The 23,899-nt window shown below is 41.3% G+C and overlaps 1 protein-coding gene and 1 long non-coding RNA gene across 3 annotated transcripts in view; one reads left to right on the top strand and one right to left on the bottom strand.

Moving 5' to 3' along the window:
• Positions 1-647: 647 nt before the first annotated feature.
• LOC148336711 (SH3 and multiple ankyrin repeat domains protein 2-like) overlaps positions 648-23,899 on the bottom strand; it is a 225,084-nt gene continuing 201,832 nt past the window's right edge. For both annotated transcript variants that reach the window (XM_088295368.1, XM_088295369.1), the window contains 3 exons: positions 19,496-19,601; positions 15,657-18,153; positions 648-8,221 (listed from right to left, as the gene is read on the bottom strand). In XM_088295368.1, the coding sequence (XP_088151494.1) occupies positions 7,693-8,221; positions 15,657-18,153; positions 19,496-19,601 (3,132 nt within the window). In that variant the 3' untranslated portion in view covers positions 648-7,692. The remainder of the gene's footprint in view (positions 8,222-15,656; positions 18,154-19,495; positions 19,602-23,899) is intronic.
• On the top strand, positions 6,877-16,168 carry LOC148336712 (uncharacterized). The gene is made up of 4 exons (XR_015843102.1): positions 6,877-6,990; positions 9,777-9,989; positions 15,790-15,897; positions 15,988-16,168. It is a non-coding gene; the product is annotated as an uncharacterized LOC148336712 (long non-coding RNA).

Below are 23,899 nucleotides of genomic sequence, written 5' to 3'. Positions count from 1 at the left end.
TGACTTTATTACTTGACTCCTCTGGCCCTGACTGACCCAATAATTCAGAAAATAATATACGTATTTATGGGGATGTGTTGACAATTGATGGCTTAAATGTAGAGAGGCTTTCTGTTGCCGGCAAAATAATATCAATATTACATTATTGTTTCATTACCACAGTAACTGTAGGATGCAGATGACAGGCAATTTTCATCTTTCTTTTAGGACCTTTTTTGAAAATTGTGTGCATTCTACTTAGACTAGTTTGGGTGAAGGTCCCTTTCTGTTTCAGCACAATAGTAATTCACAAAGAAATGTCCAGAAGTTTTTCTTTTTTTTGCATGTTTTCTGTGTGTGGAAAAAATATCTCAGAACCTTTGAACTCCAGAAGTGTAAACATTTGTAATTAAGAACAATAAATAAATCCCACAATTAATCTGCTTTAGAAACTCGCAGAAACTCTTCAGAGGAGACATGAAGCTTTTCAAGGCGCAAAAATGAGACAAACTAATATTTTCTTCCATTTTCACTTCGGGTAGGCGCAATGATCAGGTCCACACAGTATATTGTATGTCACCTCATTTATCTCGATCCGTTACGTTCCCAGCATGCCGGGCCACTGTGACTTGCCTGCACAAAAATAGTGAGAGAGAGGACAACAAAACTAGTGCAATGTTATATTTAATTCTTACAGTGACTTTTGGTTGCCATACAAGAATTCTCGAGGATTTGAGGGGGCGTTAGGGAATGAAGAGTGCACTTACAGGAAAATTCTCTCTATTCATTTCATTAATTAGTTGATTCTATGATGACTTTTGAAGCACAAAATTACAGCAACATAGAAAAAACAAACACAAGTCTTTTCACAAATTACTGAAAACAGCTTAGTCTATATCCAGACTTAATCAAAGAATAAAATGTAATAATGAGAGCAAAATATTTTAAGAAAAAGACACAGGGTTAGCCAAATGTTGAACAATGAGAATAGTGGGAGCAGCGTCAAAAGGGGGCAGTGGCAGTGGAAGTGGGTTTAGTGAGCCATGTTTGTCCGAAACATGGCTGGTGACACTCAGAAGATTCTTACTACATCTACTCGGCTCTACATTTTCACACAGAACACTCTTTAGTGACCTGTTGACCAACAACAGCCACAACAATTTTTTTGTTTGTTTTTTGGTGCATTTATGTACGTGTACGTAGTCGTTTTAGTTTCCTACTAAGGTGGCCAGCAGACATATATTAAACATGTACAGATTTATATATATATATATATATATTATATATATATATATAGAGAGAGAGAGAGAGAGAGAGAGATTTTTTAAAATACACAAGTTGCACTCTCTTGACTCAGGGATTTTTAGAGAATGACAAATAGGCAAGTGGCGGTCAGAAGATACCTGGTTTTTGTGGTCACTTGATTGGCCAACATATCTGAAATCTACCACATTAGTAGACTGCATATCTAGGCAACAGTTCATTGAAATACAGACAAGTAAGCAGACTGTGATATGTCACTTTAAAATGGGAAAATAAAACACAACAAAGGAGATTCATTCAGAATAAATATTGCTTCTTACAAAACCCATAAGTCTAATATCCACGGTTGTATCTATTTAATATTTCTGTATTTGGCAAATCCACACACCAGTGCCGAACATATTTTTCAAGATAATCTCTATAAAATGTCATAGAACTCTATACAAATGTTTAAAAATACTGTGCTTTTCGACCCCTGCTGACACGTCACTGTTTGTTTGTTTGAAAATAAGTTGCGGCTTTATAGCAGCATTGTCCCGTGCCAGCCTCTCTGCCGCTAATGTTCATAGAACACAGAGCGTTTGTCGGTTTCATCCAACTCCTCCAAGGCTGTGCCTTGGCCGTCGCAGCCAAGCGTGATAAAAACCAATCTTTAAAACTACTCTATATCTTTTTGCAGACCATGTATCAAATCACACAGGAAGTACATGCCAAAAGAATTGGCCCAGTAGCGAACGGCGCTTTGGCTACAAAACCATAGCGACCCAGAACTTTATTTAAAGGGGAAGTCAACCCCCAAAACTTTCTGTACAAGAATATGTTCTATGTACATTCACTAGTCTGAACATCGCATTCTGGTTACTATTGTGTTTGTGGAGTCAGTAATGCGGTAAAATCCACCCATTTTTTGTCCATCTCAACGGGCGGCCATTTTGCCACTTGCAGTCGACTGAAAATGGCACTCAGCTAATGACCAATCCTGGCTCAGTTTCAGAAAACAGGTGAGCCGTGATTGATTGTTACCTCAGAAACTGTGATGTCATTCTCGGTCGATAGAAAGTGACACAATGGCCGCCTCCTGAGATGGCTAAAAATGGGCGGATTTTGTTGCTTAACTAATATTCCACCAACACAATATTAACCAGAATGTCATGTTTAGACGCGTGGGCCAGCCTTGAACATAGTCTTGCAAATTAAATTTTGCGGTTGACTTTCCCTTTATGGCATCCTCACTGGGATGATGAAGCGCTGCTTTGGCCGTCAGGTCAGAGAGGAATCTTCCGAAGAATAGGTTTCTGCTTGAGGCCTTTTAATAATTTTATACATGCACTCAATTAGACATGTTTACTTTTGTTAAAACACTCTTATATACACATTTCAACCCTGTACTGGACTTGTACATCTCAGCCAGTAAGCATGGCAGTTCCATCATTCTAAAAAGTGATCCAGTTGCAATTCTTTCTATCCTTTCGTTTAATCCAAGCTGATGAAAACATCTGTGTCATCTTGTTTCTTGCAGTGGTTAGAGGGCAAGGGAGCGAGTATAAGTATGTGTGCGTTAACGCTCTTTCAGCATAAAACCCTGAAGCCGACAAGGGATATTTTGTGACAGTCAACCACTCCGGGCAAGTCTCAGGCTATGAGAGGAATATTTACACTCTTTCTCTCAAAGACAAACCTCTACTACTGTGTGCATCCTACTATTTCGCTTTTTTTTTTTTTTTTTGCTCCCTGCCATTGAAATCTATCTTATTGCAGCATAATTTACAGTGGATGTTAAGGTAAGTCAACTTGAGGTTTCTCTATTTCTACTACCATCCTGATTACTCAAAATGATGTTGTTTCATCTAAATAGAGCTTTTGTATAAATATGAAAAAAACATTGAGTAATATTGCAGTGATATTGGTTTTGTAAAAGTCGTTAGGTGAATTGAACTGGAAAACGATGAAAGAAAGATTCAATTCTGGATTCAGATTCATAAAACACTCTTGCAATTGACAGTTCCGCAATCAGGAAACAACACACTTGTAGTTTTCAAGGACGAGAAGGGGCTCACTCCCATTCCGGGGAAACACAAAGCTGCTTTAACTCTGTGTATAATCAAACCCTAATTAAATATATATTTGATGTTCGTCCACACTTTTTAAAAAATCCTGAGCCAGACTAACTGCTGGCTCCTCCAGGTCTTTTTTTTTTGTGTGTGGGTAAAAAAATTATCATCTGGCTCCATATGACAAAATAGTTGATATTTTGATATGCCTCAAGGCAAATAACTCTTCATGGTGACAACAGACCACTTCACAATTACTTTGCCTATTCACTTGCGATATTTGGTGAGTTATAGTGGACAGACTGAAGAAAGCAGAACGGAAGAGGAAAAGCATACAGGCCAAAGTGTTGCTAGCGAAGCAGCTTACAAACCAAAGTTAGTGTGCTCAGCAATCACGTTTTGGTTGGACTCGTTATAAGACATACTAATAAAACTTGCAGTAACATTATGACAAATGTTTTGCAAACATCTGCATTGAATTGTGCACGTTAAAATTTTCATTTGTATCAGCAGTGGGCAATTAATTTTGTGAAGGGGCTACAGGAGAAACCTGAATGCTTGCCGAGGGCCAAGCCAACAAGCAACTTTGTCGATATTATTTTTAATGTATTTCGAAAAAGCATGTTTAAATAAATTGCCGCATGTGTATATATGGTATGTCTTGTTAGAGTTAGGGAGCACAAATTTTAAACAAAATTACAAGTGGGCATTAAAATGACGTTTACACTTTTCAATTATATTGGTACTGTGCAGGAATAAAAATGTCGCTAAATTCGGACCACTGTTGTCATTTTTGCTAGGCACGTTGTTTGGGAAAAAAATAGTTGCCGGAAAAGTTGCTAAATCTAGTGAAATCATCGATAAATTGGCAACACTGCAGACGCAGGTCGTAGCTCTCGCTCGCTACCTCATTTGTACTAGTGTCCACATGCGTGCACATAAAGTAAAAGCATAACTTTCAAAATAAAATCATGGCATATTTTACGTTGTACTTTGACTTCATGGTCACGGTGAGGGCCGGTCAGGAACTCTGGGTGGGACGGATGTGGAGCTAGTAAGTTTATTTTTCATTTTTATTTTCCCTCGATCACTGGTTCAGCTCATCTCTGGTAGAGTAGCACATCAATCTAATCTGAGTGTGCCGCAACTCTGCAGCCTCTGCCTCCTCATGGTGTGTTTTCTTGCGCCTGCCCACTATCAATCTGTCGAGCTGTGCTTTTTCAGCTTTAATCGTTATGGTTGTATTGCTCACTATGATCTATGAACACACACTTTCAAAAATAAAATCATTACAGCGATTTATTTGATTAGTTCCATTGGAACACCGTGTTAGTGCTTGAGCAGAAGTGGTCTTATATCACGTGAAAAGTGGGTCTTGTGTTTTAAAAAGGCTAACTTTTCAATATATAGCCACCATTGCAATAAATGGTACACAATCCTTTAAGGTCCAGAAGTATTTGGTCAATCCCAATTTTTCGTTTTCGTCTTTCTCCACTCCCACTATAGATTTGACTAAAAGTAAGTGAAGTGTGACAACACATGACACTTCCAGTGCATCCATTGTTTGTTGTTCCCATTTTCAATTGACAATTAAAAATCAAAATGTCAAAGTGAGTATTCTGTTAATGTGGAGAAAAAAAGGTGATTTTTGATATTTCAACTTTGGGCTCAGATGTATGTAATTTTAATTGATCGGGTTTACAACAAGCATTAGCATAGCTGCATTAGCTTGTTAGCCACCAAAATCAGTTCGGACGATGACCAGCATCCATCAAATGATTGATGTTACATCAAATAGATTAAAAGTGACCCTGTATATTTAAATATTTGAAACATTATTCTTATTGGCTTCACGCATTGTAACACAGACGATATCTGTAGCGACAGTCAATCAGAACCAGTTTGGAATGATTTTCTTTTCCTTCTGCGTTGCGTCCTCACCACATTTTCTAATGCTCATTACCAAACCTCTGGGTCACATAAGTTTGACAAAACAAAGATTGAAATCAAACTAAAACATGTGGTCCATTTTTGCATTTCATATTTTTATCTGATCCTAAACTTCCAAGATGTAGTCAGGCATTTAATCATTTTTATGTATGACCCAAAAAACAATCATCTTGGATAGGCTTCCGCTCACCCATAATCCAAAAGAAGACGAGCAGTATAGACACAAGGCTATCGAATAGTGTATCGTCTTATACACAATTTTACACTGAATCCTTCTGATCACTATTGGGCGATCACGCTCATGGATGATTGGTATCGGAATCGCCAATATAAAACGCTGATCAGATCTGAGCAGCCCTACCTTGCGCCATATTCCAACTTTCTGAATTACATTGATGAAGGCATGTCTTAATTGGAGATTTTGAGAATGTGTATTTTTGACTCTGGTTGGAATACAGTTTTTCACCACAGAATGCATTCAACCACCATCCACTTGACTTGTCCTCCGTGATTTGATTAAAACTGCTAATCGCAAAGGTCCTAAGTGTCACGGTCCGGGTTGAGGTTGGTGAGGACCCAAACGCAGGGAAGCCAGGCAGGGGTAACTTAAAGGGAATTTAATAAACAGAAAACCAACGACAGGGACAGGCGACAGGGACAGGCGACAGGGACAGGCGACAGGAACAGGCGACAGGAACAGGGACAAGCAACAGGGACAAGCGACAGGGACAAGCGACAATGACAATGGACCAACAAGAACTGAAAGCAACCAGGGAACTAAATACACACAAATTGACGAGACAACGAGGAGCACCTGGACAAGACCTGGAGGGTTGGAAGGACCGGATTGGTTAACACAAGGGCTTGGGTAAACAAACACAGGTGGACACAATAGACAAGATGAGACAAGACACAGGAACACAAGGCCAAAACATGAAACTAAATACTAAACCAAAAATAACAAATACCAATCATGACACTAAGTCTCTCGCAGGTATACTGTACGTTGTTTTTTGCTCGATAGCTCCAAACACCAAATGAATACCTGAGACCTACAAACTTTTATCTATTTCAAACCTAAAAAAATTAATAACCTTGTGAGTCCAAATACTTTTGATCCCCGAAAATGGATGTGCTATGCCAAAATTATCTCTAATTCCAAAACGGTGACTGTTAAGATTAAAGTCTATGTTCAATGACATTTTAATTGTTTCATTGTGAAATCAAGAAAACTTTGTTACTATTCAAATACTTCTGGACCTACCAATTAGCACTGGAAAATTGAGTTTCCCCCAAAGTTGAATTCCACGTTACTTTCTCTTTAAATGCATCTCCACCTCTCACCTTTAACTAATCAGTCAAACTGTTCCTTGAAGATGACCAATAAACTCAATTTTGAGTAATGGAGGTCAACACTGCAGGGATTCACAGTGCTGCTCAACGGAAGGAATTAGTGGAAGTGAAGCGCTGGCTTCTCGAAAGGGAATGTCCTAATTCGTATTAACCACACACACAAACACACACTCACACAGAGAGGACAAGGTGCCCTTTTGTCATCAGACACGCTGATGTGAACTGCTCCAATATGTTTAGCATTCTTGAAGCGCTGGATGGCATTACGACTGGTGTTGGCGTTCTGGCAAAACGGAGGCTGGCTGGCTTGGTGCCAAATTGGAGGAGCTACGGCTCAAACGACCACCTCGATCCACAATCGACTCTCGCAGGAGAAGGCGTTTGCAGTGAGAGTGTGTGTATATTCATTCTTCACGTGTGCATGTTGGTGAAGACAATGTCAATAGAATTGTGTGCAGTAATTGTGTGCGCGTGTGTGTGGCCACCACATCTGAATTGAAACGTGAGCTAATTGTTCTGGTTCCGACAAAAACAGGTGAAAACCAAAAGTGTTCCTCTACAACCTTAGATGCACCCAGAAATATAACTCTGGTAGGACTCTAGTGAAGAAATATTCACATATTATTCTCTAGCAAAGATAGAAAAGGATCAAAAAGAAGAAGGAAAAAAAAAGAAAAAGACCAGCTCAGCTGGTTTTCATGTGCCCACACGTGGGGCACATGGAAAAAGTCTGTAGTATTCCAAAGCTGCAGTTGGATGAGCGCAAGTGTCCATGTAAAATAAATGACTTCCACAGTTTGAGGACTCAAAGTTCCAGAGACAGTCCCTCATTCTGGCCTCTCTCTCACTCCCCTCGATGTCACCGGGCACCTTCCCCCCCCACAATCCCCTGATGTGAGGGACGGCAGGAGGGAGGCTGACTGGACTGGTGCTCAGTGCTCAGGTGAGAGTGAGGATGAGAGAGGACAAAAAAAGGCAAGAGGCAGCATCAACTTGGACAAAAGCTTCCACGACTGGAGTGTACGTCCTATGAAGAGATTGGTCAATGTGGGGCCGTCGCTGTCTCCTGCGACCCGCTCTTCGCCGTCCTCTGGGCTTATCTGTCCTGCAGCAGCTTGAGGGCCCTCTCGATGTTCATGCGGTGGCCCACCCTTGTGACGCCCAGGTCTATCAGGTCCTCTTTTTGCAAGGAGGGCAGGTGGGCGCCCTCGATTTCATTATCCAGGAAAGCGTCTCTGTGCTCTCCCAAGTGGAGGCTCTCCAGCCAGTCGGCCACGTCGTATTTGCTCCACAGCTCTACGGGCTTGGAGGCGAAGGGCTTGCCCGACGCCACCACCGCCTGCATGAGTGTCAGCGGCGAGGGCGAACGTGAGCTCCCGCTCCCGCCGCACGATGAGCTCAGACTGTAACCGCCGCCGCTGCCCATGGGCGGGGTGGGCAAGCCGAAGACATCTGTGAGGGTGGGTGACACCGAGGGCGGGAGCGAGGAGCAGGGGGTGAGGGAGGAGGCGGAGTCGGGAGGGCTGCAGGGGTGTGTCTGAGAAGGGAGGCTACTCGGAGGCGTGGAGGTGAGGGCGGCGGTGGCAGCAGCGCTGTTACGCATTCCTGAGTCATCTGAGGGGGGCCTGAGGGGAGCAGAGAGGACAGGACAAGTTACCACTATGGCATTTGTGGTGCAAATAATACAAATAAAGTAAATCTCATGAGCCGAATGACCACTTTGCATTCCATAAATTCATCTCTGAAATGAATGCCAAACTACAGTCCTTTCTGAGTTTTTAATTTGGACCTTTTTCACCAGTAAAGTACCAACTGACACCGATGTGTGTAGTGTATTAGTCAACTCCATTCACAATGTATAAAAATATTCAAACGTTTCTTATTTCTTTTTTGACAGTAAAACTATATTTGAAAGGATACGTTCCACTTGAGAGAAAATATGGAAGCAAGCAGAAACTGATGAAACAAACGCAAATAAAACAATTTTCTAAATAATGTTAGACAAATGTCATTTGTTAACATATGATCTGTTATTGTATGTTAATAAATACTGGATATGGGACGCCTATATTAAGAGGATCATCAAGACGTTTATTTAATCAGCACATACTTGTAATGCTACTGAAATAGCAGTAGATGGCAGTGTACACAAATTCTTTGTTGACCCTAAAACAGTTTGGGACAGGACAGCAACTACAAGCCTTCCAACTGGTTTGCAGCGGATGATTTGCTATTACAAGATGACAATATTATATGTTGCTTGAAAGAAATATGAATTTAACAATGTTTATTCTTGCCAATGTAGTAAATGACTGTTAGTGTCGTGTTTGTGGCCTCTAATGACTAAGCAGTACATAGTTTGTTTTCCGGTTCTCTGTGACCCCCAACATGATAAACGGTAGAGAAAATAAATTGGTGGATAGTTTGCAAAGTGGGAGAACAGGATTGCATAAATGCATTCATACAGACAGTTGTGCTTAAAACTTTGACCATTTCAAGTTGCTGAAGGAGGTAACCACAAGAACCTGTTGTTCAAAAGTCAGATGAATGGATTTTGCTGATTGGATTGAATCCAATTTTGAAAATGGGTTGATCAAAAGGGAATGAAGGATTCTGAAATCAGATGACATTGGGTAATCCAATCCTAGTATTAACCTGGATAAAACCTTCACATTGTTGTTCTAAACATGTGATTAGGATCAACAACTATTGGGCATTTAACCTTTTTTTAATTCAAGACTTCATGAAAATATCCACAATGTATTTGTTTATGCATATGTGTTATTTGTTGCGGCTCAGATGAGTGTTCACAAAAGAAATCATGACTAAAAGAGGATGTCACTTGTCGATTTCTTCAATGCCATCTAGTAATACAGTACGTTTGTTTGTCTTCCAATTTCATCACTGCAAACTTCAGCCCTCCCCAAACCACAAAACCATCTTTTAAATACGGTGGGGGTTTTCATAACTCTTGCAAATATTGTCAACAGCGTGCGCAACGGGTTACAGTATGTGAACATGCAATTTAGTGGCCGCTATTTTAGCTCTTCGTAAATTAGCCTCAAGTGTGCTATTAATGTCTGACTTTGATGGGAGAGCAACGCTGAGGGCATAAAACAGGACGCATCTGACATTCTTACAATCAAAATGACTTTCTTTATTTTTCCACATCTACCCTAGATATGGCGTTCCCCTTGCTTGGAACATATGGAACAGCCTGAGGGCAAGTGATGGGGCTAAGAGGGTCGATCATTCTGCCAAAACGGAACTGGGCCATTTGAGGTGCATGCCCACTTATAGGATGATGTTGGGCACTTTTCAACACCAGCTTCTCTACAGGAAATCATGTCAACTGGGTGAAATGGAGACAGAAGACATTTGAGACAACATTAGGTAAACATCATGTATCAACACACGCACACACATGCATGAGATAGGAGGCACAGAAGAACATAATGCATTAATGAAGTGACAAGTCTCTGCCATCTGTCTGCCTTCTGCTACGTAGAAGCTCATAAAGTAATATGAGTCCGTAACATAATAACGACCCATAATGTCATAAATATTACCTTTTACAAATGTCATAAACTCTTAGCGCAAAAACTGACCAACATCATAGTTAAAGTTCAGAACCTATAACATAACTTTTGGCCAATAATGGAATAACTTATTACATTGTTGACTGATTTTATTACGTTTATTCAACCTTTGTATCAATAGATCACTTGTAGATATCGGGGTTGCGCGGTGCATTACGGGTAAGGAAAGTTCTTCCGCTGCCCACTTTGAAAGGGGGTTAATGGAGAAAGTTATGATTTGGACCATTTCAACCGCTTCTAAGTTGACTTTTTATTGAATCAATTTCAAACTGTCATCTGATACTCGATACACTGACTGACCTCAGCTGGGACATTACAGTTAAGATTAATGACCTTTTTAATGACATTTTGCACGACTTGTGCAGCAAGGGGGACGTGTGAGGCCCTTTGGAGGTGCTGATTTTCATCCCAACTGCTTCATACTCAGCTGAGATCCGCTTCAGGGAGAGTTGGAGAAAAGAGTGCCACATCATCTGCAAAAAGCAGAGATGTAATACTGAGACCACCAAACCGGACACCCTCAATGCCTCGGCTGCACCTAGAAATTCTGTCCATAAATGTTTTGAACAGAATTGGCGACAAAGGGCAGCCTCACTGGAAATGAATATGACTTACTGCCGGCAATGTGGACCAAACTCTGACACGGGTCGTACAGGGATCAAACTCCTCGATCACCCCCCACATTACCCCTGGGGTACATGGACAAATGCCTTCTCTAAGTCCATACAACGCATGTAGATTGGTTGGGTGAACTACCAAGCATCCTCGAGAACCCTGTCAAAGGTCTCGAGCTGATCTACTGTTCCACGGCTGGAACGAAAACCACACTACTGCTCCTGAATCTGAGCTTTGTGTTCCCGACAGACCCTCCTCTCCAACACACCTGAATAGACTTTACCAGCCTTTAGGAACTCTGGCCAGATCTTATCCACCCGTGTCTTTGACACAAAGAAGTTTCTAAACCAACTCGATGACTTCAACCGCAGAGAGACTCTGACCCAGACTCTGCATCCTAAAATGAAGGCCTTTCAGAGGAATTAAGGAGGTCTTTGAAGTATTCTCCCAACGTCTCGAGTTGAGGTCAGCAGTGCCCCATCTCCACTATACACAGTATTTATAGTGCACTTCTTTGCCCACCTGAGATGCCTGATGGAGGACCAGAATTTGTGTCGCTTTCTATTGTCTCACCAAACTCCTCCTATGTTTGTGTTTTTGCCTCAAAAACTTGCTTGGCCCAACTATCATCTGCCTCCGGAGAAGGCCCGATTGAACTCTTTCATCTTGATGTCATCTCTTAACGCCGGCTTCCACCAGCGGGTTCAGGGACCGCCACGACAGGCACCAACCACCTTACAGCCACAGCTCCAATTGGCCACCTCAACAACGGAGGCGCGTTACATGGTTCACTTGGACTCAATGTCCCCCGCTTTTTATTTTGATGGGACAATAAAGATATGAAAGCTGTACACGAACTGCTTTACATTGTAAAGAGAAAATTGTAATTTATTCAATGTTGTTCACTGGACAAATAAAGTAATATTAATATTTCCCAAAATTTTATGGTGTACGCACTTTTGTGAGCTACTCAGTCCAAAAAAAACCCCCCAAAAAAATGTCTCACTAAACTACATGGTAACGCAGGAGAGATGGATATTTTTATGAAAGTGAAAGAAATACAGTCGGTACAGCAGTAACGAGCTGATGGAGTTCTAAAACGTCCTGTCCTGGCCTTCAGTGACGCAGAGCTATGTTGATGTGGTGAGGTGGTGGGAGACCTCACTTGCACCACGCCTACACATCTTACGATTCCTTGCTTCTTTCTAGCACACTCCGCTTCACACATATAGGGTCACACTCATTGGTGAACATGCACATGCTGCATTTATTTATAGAAGCAAAAGCTCTCTCTCTCTCTCTCTCTCACTCACTCACTCACACATGCACGCATGTACGCACGCACACACACACTCAGCTGCGCTCGGTTACATAATGGTGGTCTACTAAAGCAGCGTGGCACGTGACCTGAATAATACAAAGTTGAACTCTGTTGTGGGTTAGGCTCGCCATCCTACTGCTCACACATGCATGCACGCATGCACTCACTAGCACGTGCAAACATGTGCCTCCAACTCAGGCTGACATCACCGCATGCCTCAAGGCTGCTCTCATCAGCTGGTTGCTTGGCAACCGTTTCGTCCACAGGCACAACCAACGCACATTTAATCTGGGAGGCTAAGAGACAGGGATAAAAAAAGATAGAAAGAGAAAAAAAAATCCCTATCAGCAGCCGAAGGGACAGAAAAAGGGATGTTACCACTGCTACAGATGTTCATTCCAGTACAGTGACAAAGAAGAATGAGAGCAGGAGATTGTGCACAATAGCAAGCGAGCCGAAGATGAAGCGAGTCAGGGTAAAAAAAAAAAAAAAAAAAAAAGAGCGCGAGAGGCCGGCCATGTGAGTATCTAGGCCATCTTCTGTTTGCATGTTGCCATCTGTTTGCCAGTCGAAGCAGGTCCACCTATACCCTCCGTAGAGCATATAACATGAGGGCACTGTCACTATCTGGTGCTCGCTAATGGCAGAAATTCTGACAATTTTTCCTCAATAAACTACCTTGCAAACACACGAGAATTCTAATTCACCCTCCAACTCTTCAATCTTCAGAGTGCAGAGGCTGATAATCGTAGACCCCAGTGGTGCATAGGAGCCGGTTTATATGCTGACACAACCACACAATTGTTTCAGAGTAACAAACAAAAACAACAGATTACAAGCAATTGGTAGACGCTACCGGGGTGTTCAACACCGCTTTCGGCCTCCCAACTGAATAGGACGTGTTCATCAGACCAGCCAAACGGTGACTTTATTGGAACTAATCACATCCGACATTGCCTCAAACTACACTCACATAAAACGTCACCCATTGTGCAATATTTTGAGCTATATAAGATTGTGCAATTCGAGACCTGTGTAATATGCTTTGGATATGCCACAGCCATCTGATTGCAACAGCTCCATTCGAGTAGTCATGAGTTAGACACCCACCGATAACCCTCAGTTTAGTCAAGAACTGCATGCAAATGTCATTTTAAACAAATGATGACCATTGCGTTAACAGAAATCAACTATATACCATACAGAAATGTGTTCACCAACCAGCGCCCCAAGACGAAAGCTGTCATAACTATTGCAGTAGAAACATTGATATCAAGGTCATGAAAAAAAGATAATTCACAAGCATTATTCATAATTCATTCCGTTACAACACACATCTTAATAGAGAGTGGCATTAAAAGTGTTTACCATCACATCTGATATCGGCAATTCAGCATACAACATTTTTCTTCACCCGAGCGTGAATAAAAATGCATTCAAATACTTAAAGGTCTATTCAGATCACCCCCTCTTGTTTTTCATGAGCGATAATGATTAAAAAAAGTTACGTACTAATTATTTTAAGAGATGACAAGAAATTGTTGATGTTGATTTGTGTTTAATTCCAGCACTGATTCCGGATCAGGTGCAACTTGGGTTGCACTGCCTTATTCCAGGACAGATGGATTGACAGATGGAGTCATTTGAATGGCAGACATTTAGTCAAAGATTTGTCGTCTCTCTAATGGATCCATTCCATGGTCACCTCAGACAACTTAATCTCTTTCAGGTGTGACCTCCAACTACCCATGTGGCCACTCTGTTGTTCAGTTTTCCTCAATCTGTTGACTTTTGGTTTTGGTCCCAAATGTCTGATTTTGAAAATTTCTGAAACTTTTGAATATTTATTTACAATTACTGTGAATGTCAATAATTAAACAGAATTAATATCACAGTAACTTTTGTATTTAAATTCTTTGTCTTAATACATTATCCAATACAGGTAGCGCAAGTGAATATAACTCCAGGAAGAGTCAAAAGCGAAGTAGCCTGACGACTGGGCTACTATATTGTATTATCAACTGGTTAATTTAAAATGAAACATAATTTTCACAAGCATTGAACAGAAATGAAAAATTAAAAAAAACACTGCATGTTACTAACTAGCTTGACACATGCACTTTGATACATTCCTGGCTTCCAAACTGACTGACAACTTTACAGTCCAGAAAATCTTTTCTTGAGCATGGCTGGGTACAATATGGCCGTATCAAATTGTTACATGGTAAAATTCATGTCCCATGCCTGACATAAAAATTAAGACACAAGTGGAGCGCTTAGTGTGTTCTGACAACAGCCGATGGACCCTACCTGTGAGGGTGGACTGGGACTGGGGGAACATGAAGAAAGAAGAGATGGAGGAACTACGGGAGACTGGAAAAAATGGAGATGAGCTGAAAATGAAATGAGTACAAAGTGTAAGGTCAACAGACCAAGCAACAATGATGGAAATAAGGATAATGCGGTAGCATGCGGCATGAAGCGTGAATGGAGTGATTCAAAGCAGGATTTAAGCAGCTGCTGGGCATCTCACTGTAATTAAGAAAAATGGATGCAACCATTTTGAGCTAACTCTGTTTATTGGAACAGAAAAAAGAAGTGCCCAAAGCAATCAACCCTTTTCCTACCGCTTTCTACACCTCTCTGATGAGCGATGGACTGTCCATGCAAAATGCATGCTAGCATTGAATTATTTATTCTGCTTTTTATCCCGGCCCTCCTCATACCGAGATGTGTGGTTAAAAAAAACATGAGCTCATGTAGTTTAGGGACTATTTCCACAAAACCATTGTCCCACATATATTTGATTTTTATAAACTGGATTCTGACTGATTCTGTTTCTCTTAAAACACGGGGGTGAATATCATCAGGTAACATGTCATATCTGCACTTGTCATTCTCACAAAAACGGGGGGAAAGTAAGCAGTGGCCAAAAGTCAGATAAGGCAAATGAAATAATGAGACACAAACTTCAAAACTTCAAAGAACGCCTCATAACTCTCGAAAAACCAATTGATTTCATAAATATTTTATAACCATAGGGTAATTTATTTGAATCTCTCAAACCGACAACAGACAGTCCTCATAATCTGACGACAAACTTTCGTTAATTAAGACTTAATTTATCTCATTTTAAATTTTGTGAGGTCCACAACGCCTTTGACACAAGATAATCATTCCAAATCCGCAGGTCCTGATACTTTATAGCTGGCAGCAAATGTCGTTGCTCTTTTGCTGGCAGACATTTTGATTTTCTCCACGATTACCAACTCAACTGAAGATGGGCATGAAGCTGTATTCAGCATGCATTCTTCTTAACCACGGGTCACAAGCCCCAAACAACCTGGAATACCACACAATCTAAGACTGCTAACACAAAAAAATGATTAGTTGAGTAGGCCAATGTCAACACTCACTACTTTGAAATATTTCTGATATATGCATAACCATATTGGTGAAAAAAATCTCTCAACAAATGACTAAGCCAGAAGTTTAAAAGAAAGAAATAAGTGAGTCATCACATACCTTGTTCCAAAGGCCACTTGGTTCCCTGTGGGGGAGTCGAGGCTGTCTCCTGACTTGGGTGGTCTATCGCGATTCATGTGCTGCAGAATGGAGCTCAACTCTGTGATAACCGTGTTCTTGGTGTCTGGTGTAGATGGAGGGCTGTGAAGCTCAGGAGGTTGATCACCCCACAGCTTTGATGTCCTTTGAGTGGTGGTCCTCGGAGGTTCAGAGGACGAAGTATGAGCTGGAGGAGCCTGAGGTGATGAAACATAAGATTCTGGTGGTTCTTCAATTAGGGCATCATGGTAAAGTGAGGTTCTGTTGATGACTGATTTGCCTTTGGGTTTAGGTGGAACAGGGGGTCTATCCACCAGGAAGGAATGTCCATCTGCAGTAGCATAAAGGCTCTCCAGAGTGGCGTCACAGAAGCCTCCCTCTGACGAAAGGGTGGAGATGCTTGACACGGTGCTGGTGGTCTCCATGTGCTGAGGATCCCCACTGCTGCGGCTGTCTACCTCTTCAATACCAGAGTCACCGATCCCTGACTCTGGGTCGGGCGGGGGAGGGGGATATGTTGGGGGGAAACTGTTGGGCACCCGTTTGTGTTGGTCAGTGACAAGTGGAGGGGCATGGACATTGTATGGGGGTAGCAGAGGTCCCCCATTCCTTCTTTGTTGCTGAAGCATCTGTGCAATGGCACTAGCCTGGTCATCTGGGATGTCAATGCTGTTTGCAAATTCTAGGGGAGGTGGGAGTGGCTCTGTGAAGTCAAAATCCTCATCAATGTCAACTGACGCCAGAGGAGGAGGGGGGATACGGAACGGTAGCTTTACAGGTTCATCCATGGATTCGCCTAATGGAATACTACGTCTTCGTGTTGAGGAGGCCTGGGGATTAATAGACAATGTTGGGCCACAGCGAGGATCAGGTTGATTGGGGTCTTTCAGCTCAGACGGCCTGTTGCTATCCTGCCCTTCCAATTCTTGGTTATTTAACTTGTTGTTTGCCTCTGTGCTGGTGTGAACCATTAACAGCCCAGCTGACTTGGGTGCGTCAGTCACAACTGCAGGCGCACTTTTCCTCTCCTCAACTGCCTTATGCTGCCGCTCCTCCTGGGCCGCGTCAGACTCGTATTTCTGCTCAGTCATCTGCCTCCGCAATCCACCTCGCCCAGGACGGCCCATGGTTGCCGAGGAGATTGCTGCAAAACTCGTCTCAATCCCAGAACGCAACTTGGTATCAATAAAGAGCGGCTGGTTGAGGTCTGGTTTGTGGCTTGGTTGCAGGGGGAGAGACTGAGCTTCGTGTTTGGAAGTTTGCGTAACCTGAGGAGGATTTTGTTGCTGATTTTGATGATGATTTTGTTGCTCTTTCATTGCTCGGTCACGAGCCGCAAGGGCCAAAGCAAGAGGAGAATTATGGTCTAGAGGTTTACCAGTGACAGGATGAAGATAGGTACCATTGGCCCTGTAGTGGCTCTTTGGGGGAGTGGCTGGGAGACTAACAGGGCTGTCCAAGTTGGGACACTGCCCTGTTTTAGTGTTCAGAGGCTCCCGAACAACTGTGGGCTCTGGAGTGTTGAAATCTGTCATGTTTCCACTGCCTCCCCCGACAGGAGGTCCAAGGTGCACTGGGGGAGCCATCATTCTTCTAAGTCGCTCGTCACTACTAAACATACCTTCATCGATAGACTTTGATTGCCGAAGGCGAGGTGTTGGGGTAGGACCAATTAGGTCATCATCCCCGATATCTATTGATTGGAACGCAATGGAGTGCTTTTTTGCCTCAAGCCTTTTCTCACGGTCCCGCACTGCCCCAGCAATAGCTGCCGCAAATGGGTTGCCTAGAGACATTGGATCTTCAGGACGCAGACCACCACTTCCACCAATAGTTGGCATTAGAGATGGGTGTTCTGGAGTAGTGGGTTCGATCTCCATACTGCTACCCTGGCTGCTTTTGCCGCTGCTGCTGGTGGACGGTTCCTTGACAATGATGGTAGGAATGGGGATGGAAGAGCATGTCCGCTCTACAGGTGTAGTAGGCATGGAAACTGGGCCCGAGGGGCTTGCTGGCATATGACATGTTTTTTCTGGACTATCCTCGACATTTGACTGTTTTACAAGCATGCCCTTCCTTCGGGCTGGTTTCGCTGGCACATACAAATTTTTATTGCCGACCTCAGAGTAAGGGTTTTCAGGCACGGGCGTGCGCCCTCGAGTGCGCGGGCTCTCAAAATGCTCTGAACTCTGTCTGTGATAGCCCCTCCTCAATGTACCAATATCTGTTGTTCTACTAATAGTCGTCACGGCGTTAGGTGAGTTCTGGGTGTAGCTGGGTCTTGTGGTACTGTAACTCTTGGGTGTTGAGCCAGCAGGTGAGTTGTAGGCAGGTGGCGAGGGCGGTGAAATGGCTGGGGGAGGAGGGATATCCTCTGAAGTATCTGGCATTGAGAGGCTGCGGGAAAATTTAAGTAGAGGAGGTGTAAGGAAGCCTTGTTTTTCCTCCTCCGTTGTACCTTGAAGAAAGTGGGCAGAGAGAAAATAGAAATTTAGAATATGGCAACACCATAAAATTACAAAACAAAATTGGCCACAAAATTTACATTGAATGAACAAACTGCCCAAGAATTTAAATGTGGGTTTCTATTGTATTTTTCCATTAATTAGGTAGTTACCCGCAGGAATCTGCATAGAAAAAGTGTCAATTCCGTGGAGAAAAATCCTGATTCTGCGGAGAGCAATTCTTGTTTCCGTTGAAAGTTGATTTTCCGTGGTAATTAAAAAAATAAATAATTAAACTAAAATCAACCAGAGATAAAGCTAATTAATGTGACAATGAAGTAAGAATTCTTTACGGAATTTATTTGCAAAACTGTGAAACCTTGTAGTTCTAAAATAGTCAAAATTTTCTTTGTCCCTCTTGGCCAGATCCAGTTAATAATAATAATAGTCATAATAAAAATAATACATTTCCATGGCTGAGATTAGCTAGCGACCAGTTCAGGGTGTACCCCGCCTACTATTCGAAGATAGCTGAGATAGGCTCCAGCATGTCCTTGACCCTCATGGAGACGCAGATGCAGTTATGAAGACGGTTTTGATATCAGTGGTAAATTTTGCGATAGTCGATTCCTGGGATGACTAATTAGAGTTAGAGTAGTATATAATAATTTAGTGAGCCTATTTCTTATCATTTGACAGTACAGTCAGAAAACATCAAATTAAAGTAAAGCTAAAGGGCATGGTACGCTTACACAAAAATCATTGCAAATGATTTTAACTGCCAATGGGAAAAAGGACAATAATCAATTTGAAAATAAATGATCAACATGAAACTTGAATCAAAATCTATTCACTTTCCATCCATCGAATAGATATGGAAGGTCAGAGTACTACTATTGACAAAAAAATGTTTTGCCGTTATTGACAAATGGATATGAGCTAGCATTGCTTCATGAGGAGATGCTCTGTTTTTTTACCTGATCAATTTTGAAGTGTCAAATTTAGAAGACCTGTCGTCAAGTTGCAGACTCAAGAATGTTATGTCGGAAAATGGCCTTAAATTTTGCTGCCATAAGAATATTGTTAATCACAGAGTTATTAGTAGCATCTTGCGGCACTGCATCGCAGTGGCGAAAGACTTGGTCATGCTTCATCTTCATCCTAAGAACCTCCAGTATTATCAATGAAGAGTTCACTTTGTTGACTTTATCATTGTATTTCATCCATAATTAGTTTTGGAGCACACAGAGTAAGTCCTCTGAGCAGCAATATGATATTAAAGTGATACAGTGTAAAGGCACAATTTACTGCAACTTCTTATGTAGTACAGACACACACGCATAACTATTATCATACCTATGGACTTTTGCTTCCTAAGCATGCCCTTCTCTGGTAATCCCAGAAAGGCTCCTGGCACAGTGGGTGGGACCACTGCTACTCCCTGACGGTCATGGTACATAGACTGCAAACGTCAATTACATACAGAGAAAACAAGCATTTTAAATTTCAGAACATACTGCAATATTTATTGGTCATGCAAAAGGCAAACACACAAAGACTGAAAGGAGGGGGAAAATTTCAAAAACAGGAATGACAAATAAGATGCACAAGAGTGAATGTAGGAAGGACGAGCAAGTTTTGCAATTAGTATATTTTAAAAGGGTGATTTTACAGTTGATTGGGAGTCGCATTATTGCTTAAGCATCCGCGCTGAGAGTCTGTATATACATTAAATCAAAGTGTATGTCAAGTCAGACAGACGTGATTGTCTTTCAGTGGGATGTAGTCGCATGGAAGTCTATTACGACTTGGCATTGAGACTGGAAGGACACGGGTATGAAAAGGAACAAAAAACAGAAAACATGTTATGAATAAAGATCAATGGAATTTGAGGCTGGCTGCTGGACAATGAGTAAAGCCCGGCGCACAGGAAGAGCCATCAGCTTGGCTCCAGCAGAGTCAAGTCAAATGATTTGAGTCTCACTCGAGTTTCTATTTTTAGAACTTGTGACCTGCTTGCCAGAAACTTTGGAATGGCTTGACTTGACTTGGGACTTGGTACCTTACTGTTTGACTTAAATTAGATTACATGACTTGCAAGTCATCTTGTTTTTTTTTTTTTTTTTTGGTTGGACATTTTAACACAGTTTGTCTTTTTAGGAAGGATAGAATGAAAATGAGAGCTTTGTTTCATTCGTGCCAACCCAGACAGTGCAGTAGCTACACTGAACACCAACAGCGATGAAAGGATTAGTACATTTGGATTCATTCATTCATGGATGAATTAAGTTGCCGATGAAGATTTGCTCAAAATGCATGGATTGTGGCGCAAAGATTAAAGACACAACAACTACAACAAAACCCACAAAGACAGGTAAGCTAACACACAATTTTGCTGACACTACCAATACAGGTTTTGGACCATTAAAAATGATGTGATTATTAACACAGCTAAGTAATATAATTTAAATCTGCCTGAGTGTTTCGTTTCCACGGTTGCGGATCGGTTCGTATAGAAACACAACTTCTCCCCCCACGATGTGAAGCAAAGTGTACTTTAAAATAGCTCCTATGTACATGAAACCTAGTCGCCAACTGCTGAATGCAAAAGAAGTCAAGTGGCATGTTGCTAACATTCAGTTGTGCAGAGAAAACAAGTCTCTTTATTTAAATTTATGTTCAAACAGTGGCAGGCGTGTGCTGACTCCCATTTAGAATGAGATTAATTCCGAACACAGCCCCCTCCCGAGTTATGAGAAGCAAAGCACACATTTATTCAGTTGTTAAATTTTACTTTCTTTCTCAAAAAGGTTCCAATTTGTTTTCCAATTGAGTTGTATCAGGTACATGTCACATTCATGACGGGGGAAAAAACTTGGTTCGAAACAAAATGAAGTAAAATTTACTTTTTCCAACAACAATTCAGTACAATAAATTCAATCATGATCTCAGTTGCTGTTTATTTGTTTTTTACTGTGTAAATATACTAGTTAGTGTCATGATTAGTGAATTTAAAAAATAAATAAATTAATCACTCCAAAATGTGTTGCGACTGAGCAAGATTGGATGACTTGATTTGTGACTTAATTGAACAAAGTAATGACTTGCTTGAAATGAGGAAGTGACTCGATATGACTTGCGTGTTTTTTTTTCTTTCGCCCCCCCACAGGAACTTGGGCCTTGCTCAAGACTTGAAAGTTACGTCTCAGGAGTTGCTTGTGAACTGCACCCAAGTGACTTAATCGCAACTCTGTGCTCCAGAGAACTGATGACGCACATTAGGCAGTGTTGACATAGCCACTTAAAGTTGTGTTGATTATAGATTAGTAGAGCAGTCGAACCTTGCTGAAAGCCCCTAGTGATCCCCTTTCTTTCTTGTCATTTATTTATTTTATGGTTATTAATATTCATTTATTTATTATTTTGTATTGTTTTGCGATACTTTCTTAAGGCTTGTCTGTTATCTTTAATGTCTTATATTAGTTGGCTCCTGAACCTGCATGGCCCTACACACGTGGCGCGGATGGTGTGCTCAGCTTTAGATACCTAACGACTAACTGCTCGGGGCATTGCGATTTGAACTCCCTGTCTTACTCGCCTCGTTTGTGTATATATAATCATATAATGCATGGGGTTTTTCCCGGTTTTCTCTTGCTTTCGTCCACATTCCAAAACATAAAAGTTAGGATCGCTGAAAACTTGAAATAGTCTATAGTTCTGACTGTGATTGGTTGTTTGTCTAAATACATTGTACTACTTTTAAATTATCCATACTTGGGAAGGAAAACAATATTTTGGGATGAAGGTTCAAGAAAAGCAAAATAAAAACCACAAGTGTTTATTCCAGTATTCTTTAGCACAGCACATTTTCCAAATTTTTTTTATAAATTGTTTCATAGTATTATTGTAACTCTGCATAGTGGAGAGTTTTTGCTTCTATTTTAAAACGCACGACACAAAAAAAAGTTAAGGCCACAATATCACCTTCAATTTAAGTTGCACCATCACTTATAAACATCACAGGAATGCCGGCACAAGCTGCAAAGTTCAATCATCGTAATTGTCTTTTAATTTTCAATTTGGACATACTTTAAAGAATTCAAGCTGTGAGATAATGATTTATGTAAGAGCGGCTCCTTGCTGCTGTGATATGCCTCGATATATATATATATCGCCCTAGGCTGGAATCCTCGGAGTGTCATAATGACACCTTTACAAGATGGCACACCACCGCTCCAAGTTGTATTATACCTTATATTGCTATTGCAGGCTCGCGTCAACATAATACCTAAAAAACACATTCACTCGCTGGGAACAAGGCCAAGGTTCACATCTATTCCCCAAAGACATCAACAATGATACAACTATAAGCCTCCTTCTTAACAATCATTACAGAATTGCTTGTCTCCAGAAGAACTAGCCATAAGGTAAATAACGAGTCCCTTGAATCCCTTTCCATTAATTATGTTTATAGTTAATTACCGAGCATGACTTATTTGTTTCTAAAAATTCAGTGTACTCCTACACTACACTAACAGCTGGCCTCACTTGTCCGAATAATTAGTTTGACATTGAGTTAGACCCACGGGAAGATGTAATATTCTGAAAGGAACTTCAAAACAAATGTGGATGATGTGTTGATGATGATTGAAATTTGGAGAAAGGCTTTCATAAATGGCACGATAGTCGTCTGGTTAGCATCTCTACTTCACAGTGCAGAGGTCGTGGGTCCGAAACCGCCCTAAATCTTCCTATGTGGAGTTTGCATGTCCACCCAGTGCCTGCGTGGGTTTTCTTCGGGAAAAAAAGAAAACCGGAGTAGGTTCCCTCCCACATTCTATTAGCATGCATGGTAGGTTAATTGAACACCAAATCCTGATTGGCTGGCAATCAATTTAGGGTGCCCGTAGACAGCTCTGATAGGCTCCAGCACGCCGCGGCAATCTTGAGGATGAAGTTTTCATAAACTTGCAGCAAACTCAAACAATGGACAGAAACAACCTGGCGGAAATAAGAAGTCTAGCTAAAGTAGATAGTGAGCCGATCATTCTCTGGGACCAATATTTTTTAATCAGTCCCATGAGGTCGCAAATAGTAGACCGCAGCCCAGTTCTAGAGCTAGACAATCTTCTGCAAGGACACAGAGATATTATTAGATTATTTTGAGGATCACTTGCAATTTATTCAGCATCATGTTTTAGTAGTAGATGTACAATAAGTACACAATAATGCACAGACCACTCCCATGAATTGATGGTGAGCAGACATGACATGATTAACTGATTAAACTGGTTTTAATTAGAGCATGTTTGCAAATGGACGTATGCGAAGCAGGCAAGCAGTGAGAAAAAAGTCCCAAGTTCAAGGAAGCATGTAAAGGGTAAAGGGATAAAAGTCGCGCTTAAAACATCAAAACGGCAAAGGAAGAAAATAAGTTAGATTAGTTTGAACAAATTGAATAAATCCAATTATTGTTTCAAATCAATTAATCAAGAAACACAAACTGCTCAAATTTAGTGACGTCGAAACCTCAGTTCTCACATTTCCCTTCATTAAAATGAATGGAAATGGAATTCAGAAGCAAGTTGCCTTTGCAAATGGCCATATACAGAAAAAAAAGTGATCTACCATGAACACATCAAAACATTTTCTAGAATTATACCTGTTGTGTTGTCATTTAAAATAATAATAAAAAAAAAAACACTTCCAGTTGAATTCAGTTGTGTTACAGCTTCAGCTGTTGTGAAATGAGCTATATAA

The sequence above is a fragment of the Idiotropiscis lumnitzeri genome, chromosome 5 (assembly GCF_059441095.1).
Source record: "Idiotropiscis lumnitzeri isolate Australia: NSW breed Sydney's pygmy pipehorse chromosome 5, RoL_Ilum_1.0, whole genome shotgun sequence".
Lineage (NCBI taxonomy): Eukaryota > Metazoa > Chordata > Actinopteri > Syngnathiformes > Syngnathidae > Idiotropiscis > Idiotropiscis lumnitzeri.
Note: the sequence above shows the minus strand (reverse complement) of the source record. Positions and strands in the feature narration are given on the sequence as shown.